Source organism: Suncus etruscus, chromosome 16 (genome assembly GCF_024139225.1).
Source record: "Suncus etruscus isolate mSunEtr1 chromosome 16, mSunEtr1.pri.cur, whole genome shotgun sequence".
Lineage (NCBI taxonomy): Eukaryota > Metazoa > Chordata > Mammalia > Eulipotyphla > Soricidae > Suncus > Suncus etruscus.
In genome coordinates, this window is record NC_064863.1 from 67,226,652 (window position 1) to 67,243,187 (window position 16,536).

At 37.0% G+C, this 16,536-nt stretch overlaps 1 protein-coding gene across 1 annotated transcript in view; it reads left to right on the top strand.

Moving 5' to 3' along the window:
* The window catches only part of FRAS1 (Fraser extracellular matrix complex subunit 1), a 377,453-nt gene that overhangs the window by 233,174 nt on the left and 127,743 nt on the right, over window positions 1-16,536 (top strand). Inside the window, 3 exon segments of the mRNA XM_049789877.1 lie at window positions 6,306-6,437; window positions 7,633-7,758; window positions 10,439-10,686. Coding sequence (XP_049645834.1) covers window positions 6,306-6,437; window positions 7,633-7,758; window positions 10,439-10,686 — 506 coding nt within the window.

Consider the following 16,536-nt stretch of genomic DNA (forward strand, 5'->3'; position numbering starts at 1 on the left):
TAACAAAACAAGAAAAAGGAGTGCTGGAGTGGCAGGGTTTGGTGTTACACTCACTTTTTTTTTTTTTTTGCATAGGCACAGTAAGTATTGGGGAATAAAGGGAATTCCCATGGCCTAAGAGATTCAGAGTTTTCCCCTCTTGAAGCATACTTTCATGGGAACAACCACTGGCTCTATATATACTCATTACCATATCCCAAAATTTTTTTGTTTTGTTTTGTTTTGTTTTGTTTTGTGGTGCCAGGAAACTTTCCTCTCAGTTGTGGATGAGAAAATCAGGCCACTGTAGCTAGCAATCTTGGAAATTGCGCAGGTCATAGGACAAGGTCTAGGATAGAGTCTTTATGGTTCTAGAAGTTCTGTTCCATCTTTGTTGTTGTGTTCAGTCTTCTATATCTTGTACTCCCTGTTTTTGCTCAGTCCCTAGGATATTATGGTTCCAGAGGTTCTTCTGCTCCTCTGTACTAGTAAATCTTGATTTTTGTAAGAGTCCTGGGCTACAGCCTTGGGTAGGATTTTTCTTATTGCTCCCAAGGTAAGCTTTGCCCATTCACAGTTGTCAAAGTCAGTTTTTTGTAGTTGGTGCTCTTATTTTTCACAGTTCAAAGACGATACATCTTCTGATTTTCATCTAGTGTTAGAATAGGACAACCTGGTCTTATGTCAAGTTGTCATTCCCATGCTATCCTCATTGTTATATTAACACTGGCACAAGTTGGTGTCAGAGCGATGTTATAAATCTCGCAATGGAGCTTAGTTCCTGGTGTTGTTGCAGGGAGCTGTAGAAGTTCTACATCTGGGATCTTGGGTTTGAGATTGAATAACACTGTACAATCTCATGGAGACTGAGTTGTATCCACATGACATATGTCCAGCATGGGAGGCACCCTTGTGTTATAAAAAGTGTGAGTTCTTGTCCTTAGAAGATAAGAAGTAGTTTCTGTGTCTATGTTTTCCCCTTTCTTTACTGTGCCTATACAAAACATTGGTGTTATATTGTATTGCTGGTGCTATTCTGGGTAAGGATGACAGATCACAGATACTAGGGGTTGGTTTTGATCTGAGCTTTTATCCCAGGCAAGACGTTTTCTTGGTTTTTGTACCAAACAGCACCAAAACTGGTGAAGATAGAGAAAATATGTATATATAAAAAATAGAACAAATAGATAAAACTGAGTTAAAGAAAAAAAGGTATTTGAAGGAAACAAGTGATGGAGGAGGCTACCTGTATGTTTAGAAATACACATCTTAAGATACATTATTATATAGGTATTAAACTTACAAAGCCAATATAGGCCTCCCAATTAGGTCTTTTGAGATATTCTTATGGGGAGTGAAAGCCAAGACACTTTTGCATATCATAGACCTTGGTCTTGAGTTTGAGATATGATTGCAACATTACAGAATCATGTAGTGTCCTTGAGCTGGAGGTTGTGCTGAAGGTGTTTCCGGTATCATGCAACAGTCCATGATTTGAAGGGGGTGAGAGGGGCCACAAAGCTTGAGTCAGTAGGCATGTTGGTTGTGGTTTCTTGGCAAGTAAAGAGATGGGGGATAAATAGGGTGTGTTTCATTGAGGAGCTGGATGGTGGTCTGTTGGGGCAGGAGGTCTTGGTGCCTCACGATTTAAGAACAGGGGGTAAAGAGGGTTAATTAAGGGAAAGATAACGAATCCGGGTTGGGAGATGAGGGAGTAGAAGGGGCTCTGCTGTGGGGGATGGACATATATCAGAGGGGCTATATACATTGTATAGATGAATTGTTTATGGATTAGGGTTAGCAGTCAGAGAGGGCCACTGTATAGGAAGTCACGTCTACATATACACTGATTTTAGAGATCTATTTGAATGTTATCCTCTAAATCAAGGGCATTCCATTTCCTTTCCTAGAAACAGTCAAGAAATAAGAGCATTTTGGGGAGATGTTAAAAAGTACAATTATAAAATTGAACACTAGTAAGAAAAGAACCCCTGAATGGGGTCCTGTATGCACTGGGGAGAAGTTTCTCTCCCCCACCCTCTCCCCAGGGCCCAATTTACCAGGCCTGGCCCTGAAGGCCAGTCTGGCATGGGGGGATCTCAGTCCTCTGGACTAAATGGTCAGCCCAGGGGGCCTATGGCTAGCTGTCCCACCCAGAGCCCTCAACATACCAGTCGAAGAGAAACAGAAGTCCTGGTATGTGGAGTCTTCTGAGCCCAGCCCCTACCTCTGTAGTTTGTGTATGCATAGGGAAGGAGTTTCTCTCCCCCACCCTCCCCCAGGGCCCGATTTACCAGGCCTGGCCCTGTAGGCCATTCTTTCATTTTTTTTTTAGTTAGTTTACTTTTATTTATTTTATGAAATCTTACTATTTAAGGAACAATAAAACTACAACAAAATAGAATATATGTAGAGTGTAACTCCTGTTGGAACAGTTTCAAATATATAACTTTAATTATACTGTATTATTTTATCTATATGATATCTAAAACCATCTTTACTTTCATTTGCTCATTTTTTATATTTAATCTATCACTTTTTACAATTCTTTGTCATTCTTTTTCTTCTTTTCTTTCTTCTTCTATCATGAGATTTATCCAATGCAAGGTTATTAAGACTTCACTTTTATTTATGGTTGAACATATGGTTTCTTTTCTTTCAAGTCCTCTTCCCTTCTCTCCTCTCCCCTCTTGTTTCCTCTCCCTTCCTTTCCTTTTTTCTTTTTTTTTTCATTTTTTTAAGAATAAATATTTTTATTGTGGCTCTGTATAGAAAATACAGGTTCCCAAACATTTTAGACCATCAAATGTTTTCAGAATCTTCAAGAGTTTTATCTCACATACCTTGACATTGCAGTTTTATAATAGACACATTATTTTATTTTATTTATTGATTTTTTAAAAAATATATTTATTTAAACACCCTGATTGCAAACATGTTTGTAGTTGGGTTTTAGTTATAAAAAACAACACCCCCCCTTCACCAGTGCAACATTTCCACGACCAATGCCTAAATGACTTCCTCCTTTATCCTTGCCTGTATTCGAAACAGGCATTCTATTTCTCTCACTCATTATCATTATCATGATATTTTTAGTGTAGTTATTTCTCCAACTGAACTCACCACTCTTTGTGGTAAGCTTCATCTTATGGGCTGTTCCTTCCAGCCTTTATCTCTATTGTCTCTGGATATAATTACAATAATGTCTTTTATTTTCCTTACAACTAATAGATCAGTGATGAATGAGACTATTCTGTGTCTCTCTCCCTGTGACTTATTTCACTCAGCATAGTAAAGTCCTTGTACATCCATGTATAGGAAAATATAGGACTTCATCTCTCCTGACAGCTGCGTAGTATTTCATTGTGTATATGTACCACAATTTCTTCAGCCATTCATCTGTTGAAGGGCATCTTGGTTGTTTCCAGATTCTGACTACTGTAAATAGTGCTGCAATAAATATAGTTGTAAGGAAGGTATTTTTGTATTGCATTTTTTTTGTTCCTAGGGTATATCCCTAAGAGTGGTATGGCTGGATCATATGGAAGCTCAATTTCCAGTTTTTTTGAGGAATCTCCATATTGTTTTCCATACAGACTGGACTAGAAGACATTTCCACAGCAGTGAATGAGAGTTCCTTTCTTCCCACATCCCCGCCAGACTGATGTGTGCCAGTCTCTGTGGTGTGAGACGGTCCCTCATTGTTGTTTTGATTTGCATTTCTCTGATGGTTAGTGATGTGGAGCATTTTCATGTGTCTTTCAGCCATTTGTATTTCTTCTTTGAGGAAGTGTCTGTTCATTTCTTCTCCCCATTTTTGATGGGGTTATATGTATTATTTCCTGTTATTCAGTACCTTGTATATTTTTATATTAGCCCCTTGTCTAATGGGTATTGGGTTAATAGTTTCTCCCATTCCATGGGTGGCCTTTGTATCCTCATCACTAATTTCTTTGAGGGGCAGAAGCTTCTCAGCTTAATATATTCCCATCTGTTTATCTCTGCTTCCACTTGTTTGGAAAGTGCTGTTTCCTCCTTGAAGATGCCTTTAGTCTCCATGTCATGGAGCGTTTTACCTATGTGTTGTTCTATATACCTTATGGTTTTGGGCTTGATATCAAGGTCTTTAATCCATTTGGATTTGCCCTTTGTGCATGGCGTTAGATGGAGATCCAAGTTTGCTTTTTTGCATGTGGCTCATTAGTTGTGCCAACACCACTTGTTGAAGAGGCTTTCCTTGACCCATTTTGCATTTATTGTCCCTTTATCAATTATTAATTGGTTGTATGTCTGGGGAACATTCTCTGAATACTCAAGTCTTTTCCACTGAGGGTCTGTCTTTATTCTAATGCCATGCCGTTTGAATGACTACTGCTTTGTAGTACAATTTAAAGTTGGGGAAAAGTGATGCCTCCCATCTTTTTCCCCTAAGGATTGCTTTATCTATTCAGGGGTGTTTATCGTTCCAAATGAATTACAGAACTGTTTGATCTACTTCTTGAAGAATATCATGTGTATCCTTAGGGGAATTTCATTGTACAGTGCTTTGGGGAGTATTGCCACACATCAGGAATCGAGCTTTCTTTCATTTACTTGTAGAGGCAAGGCTTCACCTTGATAGCTGGTTGTTAAGACTGCAGCTATTAATGTTTTAGGTTCTTTGCTTTCAGTTATTTGGTAAAATAAGTATGTGGGAGCCTCCCTTACATCTCTAATCTGAAAAATAAAATCAAAGAAATCATTAAAATATTTTATCTTTTATATTTTTATTAAGTATATGAATCTTAGAATCTAGGGTCCGTGGAGAACCCTGAATCCACTGAAATTTGTTTTCAAATCCCCAAAAGTTAAGTCCTCCCTGTGATGATCCAGAGAAGAAGATTGAATATGAACAAAGAAGCAGTGGCAATAATTTTTTTTTTTTTTTGGTTTTTGGGCCACACCCAGTGATGCTCAGGGGTTACTCCTGGCTATGCGCTCAGAAGTCGCTCCTGGCTTGGGGGACCATATGGGACGCCGGGGGATCGAACCGCAGTCCGTCCTAGGCTAGCGCAGGCAAGGCAGGCACCTTACCTCTAGCGCCACCGCCCGGCCCTAATTTTGATGTTTTATTGAATAATAAGAGTCACACAGTTCTCATTATCATGGAAATAATGTCTTTTCTTCAGTAGTAGAACTATTTCTGTCTTTTCCAGTACATGAAGTGTATCTTATAAAAACTAACCATTCCTTTAGATTTGCGTTTAAGAATAAAGCAAATATTGGGTCCAGAGCAATAGAAGAGTTGGTAAGACACAAACCTTGCTCTGTGCTCACCCAAATTTGATAACTGGAGTCCTATATAGCCCTACCAGGAGTGATCTCTGAGCACAGATCTAGTAGGTGCCCCACCAAAAGTTAATAAAGGAAATATAGAAATCTAAATGCTGAATGTAATTATTTCTAGAATTCACTGAACACTGCTTTGATAGGGTCAAGTAGAGGTTGGATTGCTATTGCCTTATTACTATGTCTAGAAAGTGGTGGAGAGAAATATTTTTTATAACCAACCCAAGTCAGTTATATCAGACATATAGGCAATGAATCCTAAAGTTTCTCATTGATAACTACTGGTAGACATATAGATGCTGCTGTGTATGAAGTATTCCTCTAGGCCTGACTTTTCAAGAAGGAAGGGTATGAAAAGTAGAAATAAGAGTTAGGGGTTGAGCAGCTCTGCTTTTACTTCTCTCAAGTGATCAGTGTTCCTTTAGATGTCACATTATTTAGGAAAATAAAATTTTAAAGTTACCATTCATTCACAAAGCAGTATTTCATTTATTACATAGTGCATAATGACCAGCCAAAAATGGGTCATTTACTTCTAAACAAATGCCATTAGAGATATCTTTATGGATATTCTCTCTTCTTTTAAAATACATCTTTTCTGATGAAACATAAACCCATATATTCATTCTACAATATATTGAAATAGTATATTTTTCTGAATAATTAGAAGGATGAATAGAATAAAAAATAATTCCATAAATAAAGACCAATACTACCATCATCCAAGAGTGCATATTTGTATTACTTTCCTCTCCCACTAACATTTATCAACATCACCTTGTCATAAAACTTGCTTCTTGGAATAACATTAGCTTTTCTGTTATCTGATAGAAAAAGGCTTTGTTTGAATAGCTCACATATCCTGTTTACTTACTTTTTTCTGCATATACACATCTCTTCAAAGTAGGAAGTAATCTAAAAAATATCTCTGGCTATGTATTTATGGAAATAACCTGACCAGATTACAAGTTGGGGTGTGTGTGTGTTATTCTTTTCAGTTTCAGATGGAGAGCATACAAGCCCAGAGATGGCCCTCAACATTCACTTACTACCCATTGATGAGCTCCCACCATCGTTTCAAGTCACTGCTCCAGTGCTTGAGGTTACTCCAGGAGGCAGCACATCTGTAGGTGAGAGCTGGGAGTCCAAAAGTAACAACGGAAATGGCTTTGAAATTGGAACCATATTTTATCAACAGTTTCTTCCAGACTTCTGATGGTGACAAAAAGTAGTGAGCATCTTTTCCAGAAGTTGTGTGCAAGTCTCATTTATACCCTTCTTCCTATCCATTTCCATGCATATATAATCAACACCAAGAAAAGGAAATAAACCTTCAGTGATCGCTGCTTACTGATGGAATACAGCGACAGAATTTACCTTTCAGCCTTCAGTAGTTTGATTTGGGACCATCACTAAAATATGGCATACGAGGGGAGAGGAGAAGCGTAGAGGGGGGCAGGTTATAGTGACCTCTCTGTTTCCTGTTTACAAAGTAGAGTCACGTTGGAGAAATGACAGATTACAGTGACCTTCAAAAGTTGAAGGGTTAGAGTACCTGTTATAAGACTTGAACACAGCTATTTTGTATGTGATTTTATTACTCTATTAGTATGCCTACTTCCCTGAAGTTTAGATTAACCAAAAGTATTAAGAGCAAACTGTGGCTACTATGTTTTATCTTAGTTGTGACCTATAGTTCCTTCTCCCACTTTCACATAATTAATGTTGGCCTCAAATTATCACACACTTATAAAAAAAATCCATATAGAAAGTGCATTATCATAACTACCTACTCCTCACTTTAGTGATGACCAGAGTAGCTACTGTTAAAATAACAGTTTTTCTCTGGAGTTAGATAAATAAGAAGGGAAGAAAGAGTAGACAACAAAACTATTTCTGAGATTATTTTCTTTAAGAAAATTTACACTTGCTAGTCAGGATTTACTTCTGTGTGGGCTTCTATGGCCTCATTTGTGTAGGAGAAAAGCATGAGTATTTGGGGAGCCTGGAAAATGTTCAGTGGCTTAAAGAGCTTGCCTAGCAATATGGGGCTCCGAGTTCAAACCCTAGTGCTGCTACATGGACCAGCATGATAAGGAAGAACCTACTTAAACTTTGGTAACTATATTATCAGCCTTCACTTTTCTTGTATTTGAAAAAACTTATGTAATGCTTTTTAGTATCTATAAAATTATTCACAGTATAGTTTTCAGTTTGACCTGTGGATTTATTGGGTTTAGGAGTGAGTGGGTAGGGAGAGAGATTTTTAAGATGTAGTTTTTAAGGTACATATCCTCTCACCAAATTTTATTCTTCTGACTACAGGACTTGGGTTGATAGTAAGAGATACTAAGACAGACCCTGAAGAACTCTACTTTGAGCTTCGTAAACCTCCACAACATGGTGCACTCCTTAAGTACACAGCTGGGTCCCAGGGACCTATGGTTGCAGGTAACTGTTCATTTGTCATTGTTCGCCTTAGTGAATATTTCTCTACAATTTCTGTGTCTTGGAGAAGTAAAAAAGAACTTTGAAAAACTCTGATATTATTTGAAAGGAAAATCCTTTAATGTTTATTTCATCAGCTAATATATTTGGGATTTTGTTTTCTTCCTCACCATTGATACCACAAATCTATGAAACTTTTTCCTTAAGTTGTTGGTGAAGTGGTTGCTTTCTGAAACTTGGAGGAAATGTACTTAGGACATTATGTGATGTGTCAGCTGACACTTTTCTATGGTTAACTGTTATGACAATGCATTCATATATGATTTTTTTTTTTTGCTTTTTGGGCCACACCCAGTGATGCTCAGAAGCTCAGAAATTTCTCTTGGCTTGTGGAACCATATGGGGATCAAACCATGCATAGAAGGCAAATGCCTTACTGCTTGAGCCACCGCTCTGGCCCATATTTCTTTACTATATATAAATCTTCACAATATTTTTAGCACTACTACTCTAACGAGATGTAAATTCATGTACCTCCATTCATAAAAAGAGAATATACTGTAGAGTGTTATCTATGCTGATACTATGAGAGCCTTCCAAAATTATATTTACTTTACCTCCACCATTTACTAAAAAAATTGTATGTTGTTTGGAATGTGGGGCTGGAACAATAATACAAAGAGTAGGGCACTTGCCTTGCTCACAGTGTACTTAGATTCAATTTTTTGTATTCCATATGGTCTCCCAAGCATCTTCAGCAGTGATTCCTGAGTACAGAGCCATGAGTAATCTCCAAACACTACTGGATATGGTCCAACAACCCAAAAAAGCAGAAACAAGCATAGAAAGATTCTAATACATTAGTACCCTTTACATATAAAAGTGAATATTATTTCTATCAAGTAGTCGCCTTGGGATGATTATTTCTGTAATCTATTTTCTCAAAACCCTATTTTAATTTCTAATAGGAATTTAACAATGTATTCTACTAAATAATCTCCATAATTATAAGGAGATGTTTTTGATATAAATCAAATTGGTAAGACTAACCAAAACTTATTTAGTATTTGAAATAATTTTCTTTAATTTACTAAAACTAGTGTGCTTAGTATAGATTTCTAATATCTTACAGGAGCTCATTTAGGTGACCATGTTGAGGACTTCCAGTTGATCACATGTAAGGGAAATACCTACCTTCTGTACTATCATTCTGGCCACCAAGAAGGAATACATATTGAAATAACATTATGTAATACTCTTTAGTAGAGTCTGTAATCTATGAGGAAACTTTATTATAAAATCTATTAAAACAATTTTTGAGTAAATTTAATGTAATATATAGAAAGTTTTAAATTTTAATAAAACCAGCGCTTAGTTTTTTATTTTGATTTTTGTTTTGTTCTACATCTGTGTATTTGTAACATTTTCATTCAATTCCTATCATGAAATAGCCACTCAAGACTCAGGCAATTTGGATTCTAGTTTCATATCTATATATTTTTACATATTTTAAAATAAAAACAAAGTATTCTACTAAGTAAGCTAGAGAACTTTATAGATTTGCCAAATATTACTATTTTATTACACTTTCAAAACCTTCATAGGAACAAGGTTAGCTTCTAAAAGAACTATGATTTAAAGAGTTGTCCTTTTTCTTTCTTCTTTCCCTTTTTTCTTTTTTTCTTCCTTTCATATCTTTCTTTTCTCTTTCCTTTCTTCTCTTTCTTTCTTTTTTTCTTCCTTCCTTCCCTCCTTTGTTTGTATTTCCTTCCTTCCTTCCCTCCCTCCCTCCCTCCCTCCCTCCCTCCCTCCCTCCCTCCCTCCCTCCCTCCCTCCTTCCTTCCTTCCTTCCTTCCTTCCTTCCTTCCTTCCTTCCTTCCTTCCTTCCTTCCTTCCTTCCTTCCTTCCTTCCTTCCTTCCTTCCTTCCTTCCTTCCTTCCTTCCTGCCTTCCTTCCTTCCTTTCTTTCTGCCACACCTGACAGTGCCCTCAGTATTGGTGGGATTTAAGTTTATGAGGTTCCAGGGATCGAACTCAAGACCTCATTCATGGTAGGCAATGTGTTCTACCACTTGAGCTAATTCCCTAACTCTCATTACTTTTTTTCTAAGAGAAATCATGGCTCTTATTGGGATAAATTTTGGCTCATTATTATTAAAAAATTTTTTAAATTACAAGTGAAATTAGTCACCTAATAAAACAGTGAAAGATGGACTATAGACCCTTCAAGGAAGAGAATTTGAATTTGGTAGAACAGGGGTCTCAAACTCGTGGCCTGCTGGCCTTCAAATATCACAGTATTCGCGATTATTCGCTTACCGAATAATCGCAATAAAAATTGCATTAGTAAAAAAATCGCATTAAACATTCGCATACACCAAGCAGTTCCGTTCGGGGTATGCAAGTGTTTAATGCGATTGTTTGCGATTTTTTTCTTACTGATGCGATTTTTATTGCGAATATTCGGTAAGCGAAATCCCTTATGTGGCCCTGCCTCACCCCGACTTTGCCTCCTGCGGCCCCCAAGGTAAATTGAGTTTGAGACCCCTGTGGTAGACTAATGATTAGACTCATGATCCTTGGTAATCAGAGTTTATGATCCTACACGGACTTTAGGAATTTGAGAATAAGATGTTTTATCTACATAAAAATTCATTTTTGTACACATGCTTTATCTTTGAAAGGGGACACATTCACGTATGCAGATATTGAGAAGAATGTGCTGCAGTATATGCATGATGGTTCCTCTGCCCAAGAAGACAGCCTGGAGATCTCAGTCACAGATACAGTGGCCACCACCACAGTGGAAGTGAAAGTACAGGTGATATCATTGGATGACCCCAGGCCTAGACTAGCTGCTGGGGCTTTGCTTAGCATCACTGTTGCTAGTAAAAGTACAGCCATCATCACTCGGTCACATCTGGCTTACGAGGTATGTTCCTACATTTGCCTTCTCATACTCCTCCTCACCCCTACACACACCCTCACTAGATTGTAGTGACTGATTATTTGTGACCTATTGTCATGACTGAATTGTGAGGTGCATGTATTCCCATATCCAGAGCTGCTTCTCAACTTCTCTATCATTTTGTTCTTAGGACTAGTCATCCTGTTTAATCTGGCTGTTTCCATTGTCTCTTAATCAGACATAAATAGAAATGAATGAACATGTGTGTAAACTGTGTGTGTATGTGTGTGTATGTAGGGGATGAGGATATTGTCAACAAGACGCAATGTCAATGTCATAAATGTTCTCTTTTAAGTTCCATACATAATCGTTTGAATGGAAATTTTAGGGAATGGGTGTTTTAGAAAAACCTGCCTATGGCTAATAGGTAATAGTATTTTTTGACCCATTACCAGAAATACTGCTAGAAAGCTGCTTGTCATTGGATCTTTTCTCAGTTTCAGAATTCTGGTATCCTTGCCAGCTTTTCTAGGCAAAATGACTCTCCTCCCCTCTCAGGTTTCAAGAAAAACAGGTGGTTAGGAAGCTTAAGGTACAGGCAGAAATTCTAGATTTGTTTTAAATTTCTTTGGCCTAATGGATAAATATTCATAATTTACTGATTTCATCGGTTTTTTTTTTTTTTGGTTCTCCCTCTCAAGCTAAGAAATTTTCATTTTGGTTTTCAGTTATATGTTATAAACAGTTGTGAATTCTATTATTGTATTGATGCGTAGTTTTTTTTCTTTAATATTTTATGAGGTATTTATTATGAATGTTGACATTTTACCACTTTATATGAATAGTTTTAACAACTATGTTGAAAGATTAATTGAATGAAAATTATACCTAGAATTAAAAGCTTTAATTAAAAAATTCTACCCAATAACCTGGCTTTTAAAACAAAAAAGGAAACAATAACAACAAAAAAAGCAATCACTGTATAATTTTCATTCTTTTAATTCTTTCTGAGCTGAAGACTGGCTTTAAAGTCTAGTCCTGAATTGTAGCCTGCAAGATAAAGCATTGGTCTGGGAACAATTGCTTCAATTGCTTTTGCACAGATTTTTCCCTCAAATTGTCTTTTCTTAAATTATGGGAAACTGCATTGCACCCTGATTCTTCTCATGGGTCTAATTTAGTTTCAGAACAGTGTTGGTTTTTTTTTTTCTTTTTAATTGACAGGTGATTTTTACCATAGGTTATGGTCTTTTGAATCTTATGAAACTCAAGAATTCATAAAATGTATGAATATAGATTTAATCAATAGATCACCAAGCCTTGAAAAATGTTTGACAGACCAAAATAGCACTCCTGGAGCAGTTCTTGGCCATTAACTAAGTATTATAAGCTGCTGCATATCAAAAATGCAAGCCTATTGGCAACTGAACGTGAATTTTTCAAAGACCGTGTGAATGTGAATTTACCCATTTGAGCAGAAAAGACTCCAAAGGAAATCTTTCTGGAGTGTTGAAAGCATAGCATATTTTAAAGATTTAGCTAAAATGTTTTAATCCTTTCTTTAAGGGTTGTAGAATTTTGTACTCAGTGTCAACTGGAAATATTTTCAGAGATATAGTTAATGTGTCTGCAGGGAAAATCCAGAAGGTTGGAAAAGTCATGTGAAATGGAGCAGAATATAAAAGGATTATATTTGGACATGGGGGGAAGGGAAAGATCTACTGGGCCTTAGATCTACTGGATCTACTGCAAGTCTGTGTTCAGTAGAGACTCCTGGTGGTGCTAAAGGAAGTATAAGAGGTGTTGGGATGGAACTGGGGTCAGTTACTTAAAAGACAAGCTTCAGGGGCCGAAGAGATAGCATGAAGGTAAGGCATTTGCCTTGCATACAGAAGAACAGTGATTCGAATCCCAGCATCCCATATGGTCTCCTAAGCCTGCCAGGAGCAAGTTCTGAGTGTAGAGCCAGGAGTAGACCCTGAGCGCTGCCAGGTGGGTCCCAAAAACCAAACAAACAAACAAACAAAAAAAAAAAGACAAGCTTCTTACCTTCTGTATTATCTGCCCCTAAAAGAATGATCTTGATTTGGCATAAGTCATTGTACTAGAGTGGCAAAGTTGGTGGGAGATATGGTATAACTGATCCCTTATATATGGTCCTGTAAGACCCACCAAGAGTAATCTTTGATAACAGATTGAGGGTAAATCTTGAATACAACTAGTGCAACCCTCAAAATTTTTTTCTTAAAATCGAAGGTGGATAATGGGATTATGTGTTGTTTCTCAATAGCTTCCTTTGCTCAATTTGCTTTGCAAAGAGAGGTGGGATAGTTTGGGTTGTGTAGCTAGACTAGATGGGTTTAATATAATCTCACCTTTACGCGGGTAGTGAACTTTTGACCAGTTATTTAAATTCTCTAGGTCTTACTTTTTTTCTCTATAGTTTGGGAAGGATAATATAAGATAATATTTCTGGACTGTAATGATAGCACATTAAAGCATTTGCCTAGCACTCAGCCAACCCAAGTTCGGTTCTCAGCATCCCATATGGTTCTCTGAGCCTGACAGGAGTAATTTCTGAGTGTAAAACCAAGTATAACCCCTGAATGCTAATCTTTCTAAGCACTAACCAAAACTACAATTATTAAAAAATATGATATTATTTATACTACTATTATAATATAATAATCTAGAAATAAATGTAAAAAGAGATGTGTAAAATTCTAAGGAAAAATAATAATGAATCTAATGAAAATCTAAAAGAATGTTATGATAAGGGAGCTTGAGTGATAGCATAGCAGGTAAAACATTTGTCTTGTACACAGACCACCCAGGACAGACATGGGTTTGATCCCCAGCAACCCATATGGTCCCCTAAGACTGCCAGAAGCAATTTCTGAAGAGAACCAAGAGTAACCCATGAGCACCTCTGGGTGTATTCGAATCCCTGCAAAAAAGAATGCTATGATATGGTATTAGAAATAGTTGGGCCGGAGAGATAGCACAGCGGTGTTTGCCTTGCAAGCAGCCGATCCAGGATCCAAGGTGGTGGTTCGAATCCCGGTGTCCCATATGGTCCCCCGTGCCTGCCAGGAGTAATCCCTGAGCACCGCCGGGTGTGGCCCCCCCCAAAAAAAAATAGTTTAGGGGCAAAGCAATGGCACAGTGGTAGGGTGTTTGCCTTGCATGCGGCTGATCCAGGATGGACCTTGGATCGATCCCTGCATCCCATATGGTCCCCCAAGCCAGTAGCAATTTCTGAGCGTATAGCCAGAGTAACCACTGAGTGTCACCAAGTGTGACCCAAAAACAAAACAAAAACAAAAAAAAAGAGTTTAACAAAGAAAAGATAAAGAAATAGCATTAGGTGCCTGAGCTATAGCACAATGGGTAGGGTACTTGCCTTGAATGTGGCTGGCCCAGATTTGAGCCCTGGCATTCCATAAGTTTTCCTGAGAACCACCGGAATAACCCCTGAGTGCAGAGCCAAGAGTAGCCCCTGAACACAGCCCAGTGTGACCCCCCAAAAATTAAATAAATAAAAAAATATAAATGGCTATAGGCATTTTTGTTTATGACCTAACAGTAACTGGTAAATGTAACTTTAAAAAAGATATAATTTGGGCCAGAGTGATAGTACAGTGAGTAAGGCATTTACCTTGCATGCAGCTGATCTGGTTTCAATCCTCAGCACCCTATTATATGGTTCCCCAAGGGACCCTGAACACTGAACCAGGAATAAACCCTATGAAATACTGGATGTGGCCTCAAAAATAAAAATAAAATAAAGATAAAAGAAGGCACCATTTTAATAGCATTACAAAAAACATATCATTGAATTAAATCTATAAAAATAGGCAGTACCTTTATAAGGAATCTTAGAACTCTTTTTTTTTATTTTGGGGCCACAACCAGTGGTGCTCAGAGGTTACTTCTATCACTGTGCTCGGAAGTCACTCCTGGCAGGCTTAGAGGACAATCTGGGATGCTGGGGCTCAAACCTAGGTTGGCCATGTGCAAGGCAAATGCCCTTCCAGCTGTGCTATAGTTCCAGCCCAAATATTATGATTCTTAATTGATAGAAGTATAAAAAAGGCAAGTAATTGACAGCATATGCCATATTCAAAAATAAAACAATTAGTATCAAGCTATATCTATTCTCCTGAAAAGTGAACTTAATATTAAATTGAAAGCCAATTAAAAGCACAGTAGACTTTTGATGGAACAGTTAAGCTGAGTTGGCAATATCTAAAGAAAGAATAAAGAGACAATTATGAAAGCAAATGATAAATCTGCAACTCTATTCAAGACTGAGGTTTGTCATAAAACTACACCATTTCAAACAGGATAGCACAAAAATCTACTGAAATCCAGAAATAGAATCACACATAGGGCAGTGACAGAAAATAGATGCAACAAGACAGATCAGTGGAAACAGTCCTATACTATATATACCATGGATCTGCATGAAATGATGTCCTATGGAGGAGGGTGGCAGGGTGGCAGAAAGAACTTATCTCACCCTACGCATAGATACTAATTACAAAGTATCAAAATATCTTGAGTAAAATTGATTAATTCTTTTGTAATATGCAGGTGGATATTTTAATGATGTGAGGATAGGAAGAATTCCTTAAGCTAGAAACAAAAAAGTGCCAACTATAAAGAAAATATTGATAAATTTAACTATATTAAAAATAAATTTATGTTCTCTGAGACACCATCTATTCAGGATTTTGACACGTTACAAATTGGAAAGAGATTTGCAGCAAGCATAACCAAAATGAAAATATAGAGAACTTCACTGATAAAGAAGAAAATAATAATCTAATAGAAAAACAAGCAGGAAACATTAATTAACAAGAATTTCAGAAGAGGAACACATAGTTCAATAAATGTGGAAAGAGATATTCACCTTTTTAGTAATAGGGTAAAATCAATAAAAACTTTACAGATCTTCAACTTTTCATGGAATTATATCCTTATAGACCCAATGTAAATGGAAAATATTGTAATCAAAAATCCATTTTATAGACTTTGCCTACCTGATACTTATTGCATTGTTTAACCTAATTTACTTTAAACATATTCAAAACCCTTACATCAGCCTCCATTGGATGAGATCATCTTACACAAAGACTATTTTAGAATAAAATATTGTTTATATTATGTACTTTTATTCAATACATTGTACTGGACTTGAAAAATATCCTCCAGAGAAGTGTTTCTCAACCACAGACAAAATGGAATCCCTAGATGTTGGTGAAATTCTGCAATGGGAAGCCATATCACTGGATTGGGAACCCAACAAGTAGGACAGAACAAGAGAACCACAATAGGAAAGGTTGAGGAACTTTTCTATAAAGTGTCCAATTGTTCCCCTCATGATTGCATGAGTAGTATGGAGCTATGGCCAGCCACTATTGGTCTGCATCAAGAGAGTACTATCTTCATGAAGCTATCTCTGAAAAAAAATTCAAATTTAAGTCATCTTTCTAGCTAAGAGGTATCACTTTGACACTGTTGTGAAGTTAAAACAGTGTGAACGAGCTATTATAAAACCATCGTAAGTTGAGAAACGGTTAATATATGATTTTATACCAGTTTAATTGGCAGAATATCGGTCTGAAAAGAACAAACCAAATAATTGGAGAGCTTGGAAAGGAAAAGTCTTATCTGAACTGTAACCACCACCTTAGAAAAGAATTTAGCATTGCCTTTGAGAAAAAATATTCATCTGCTGTAAAATTTCTACTCCTATCTTCCAATACAAGAGAAACTTTCATTTGCACTCAAAATATTCCTGCGGTATGAGTTCAATAATGTTGGTAATAATAAAGGTATTTAAACAAACCAAATGCTCACTAACAGGAT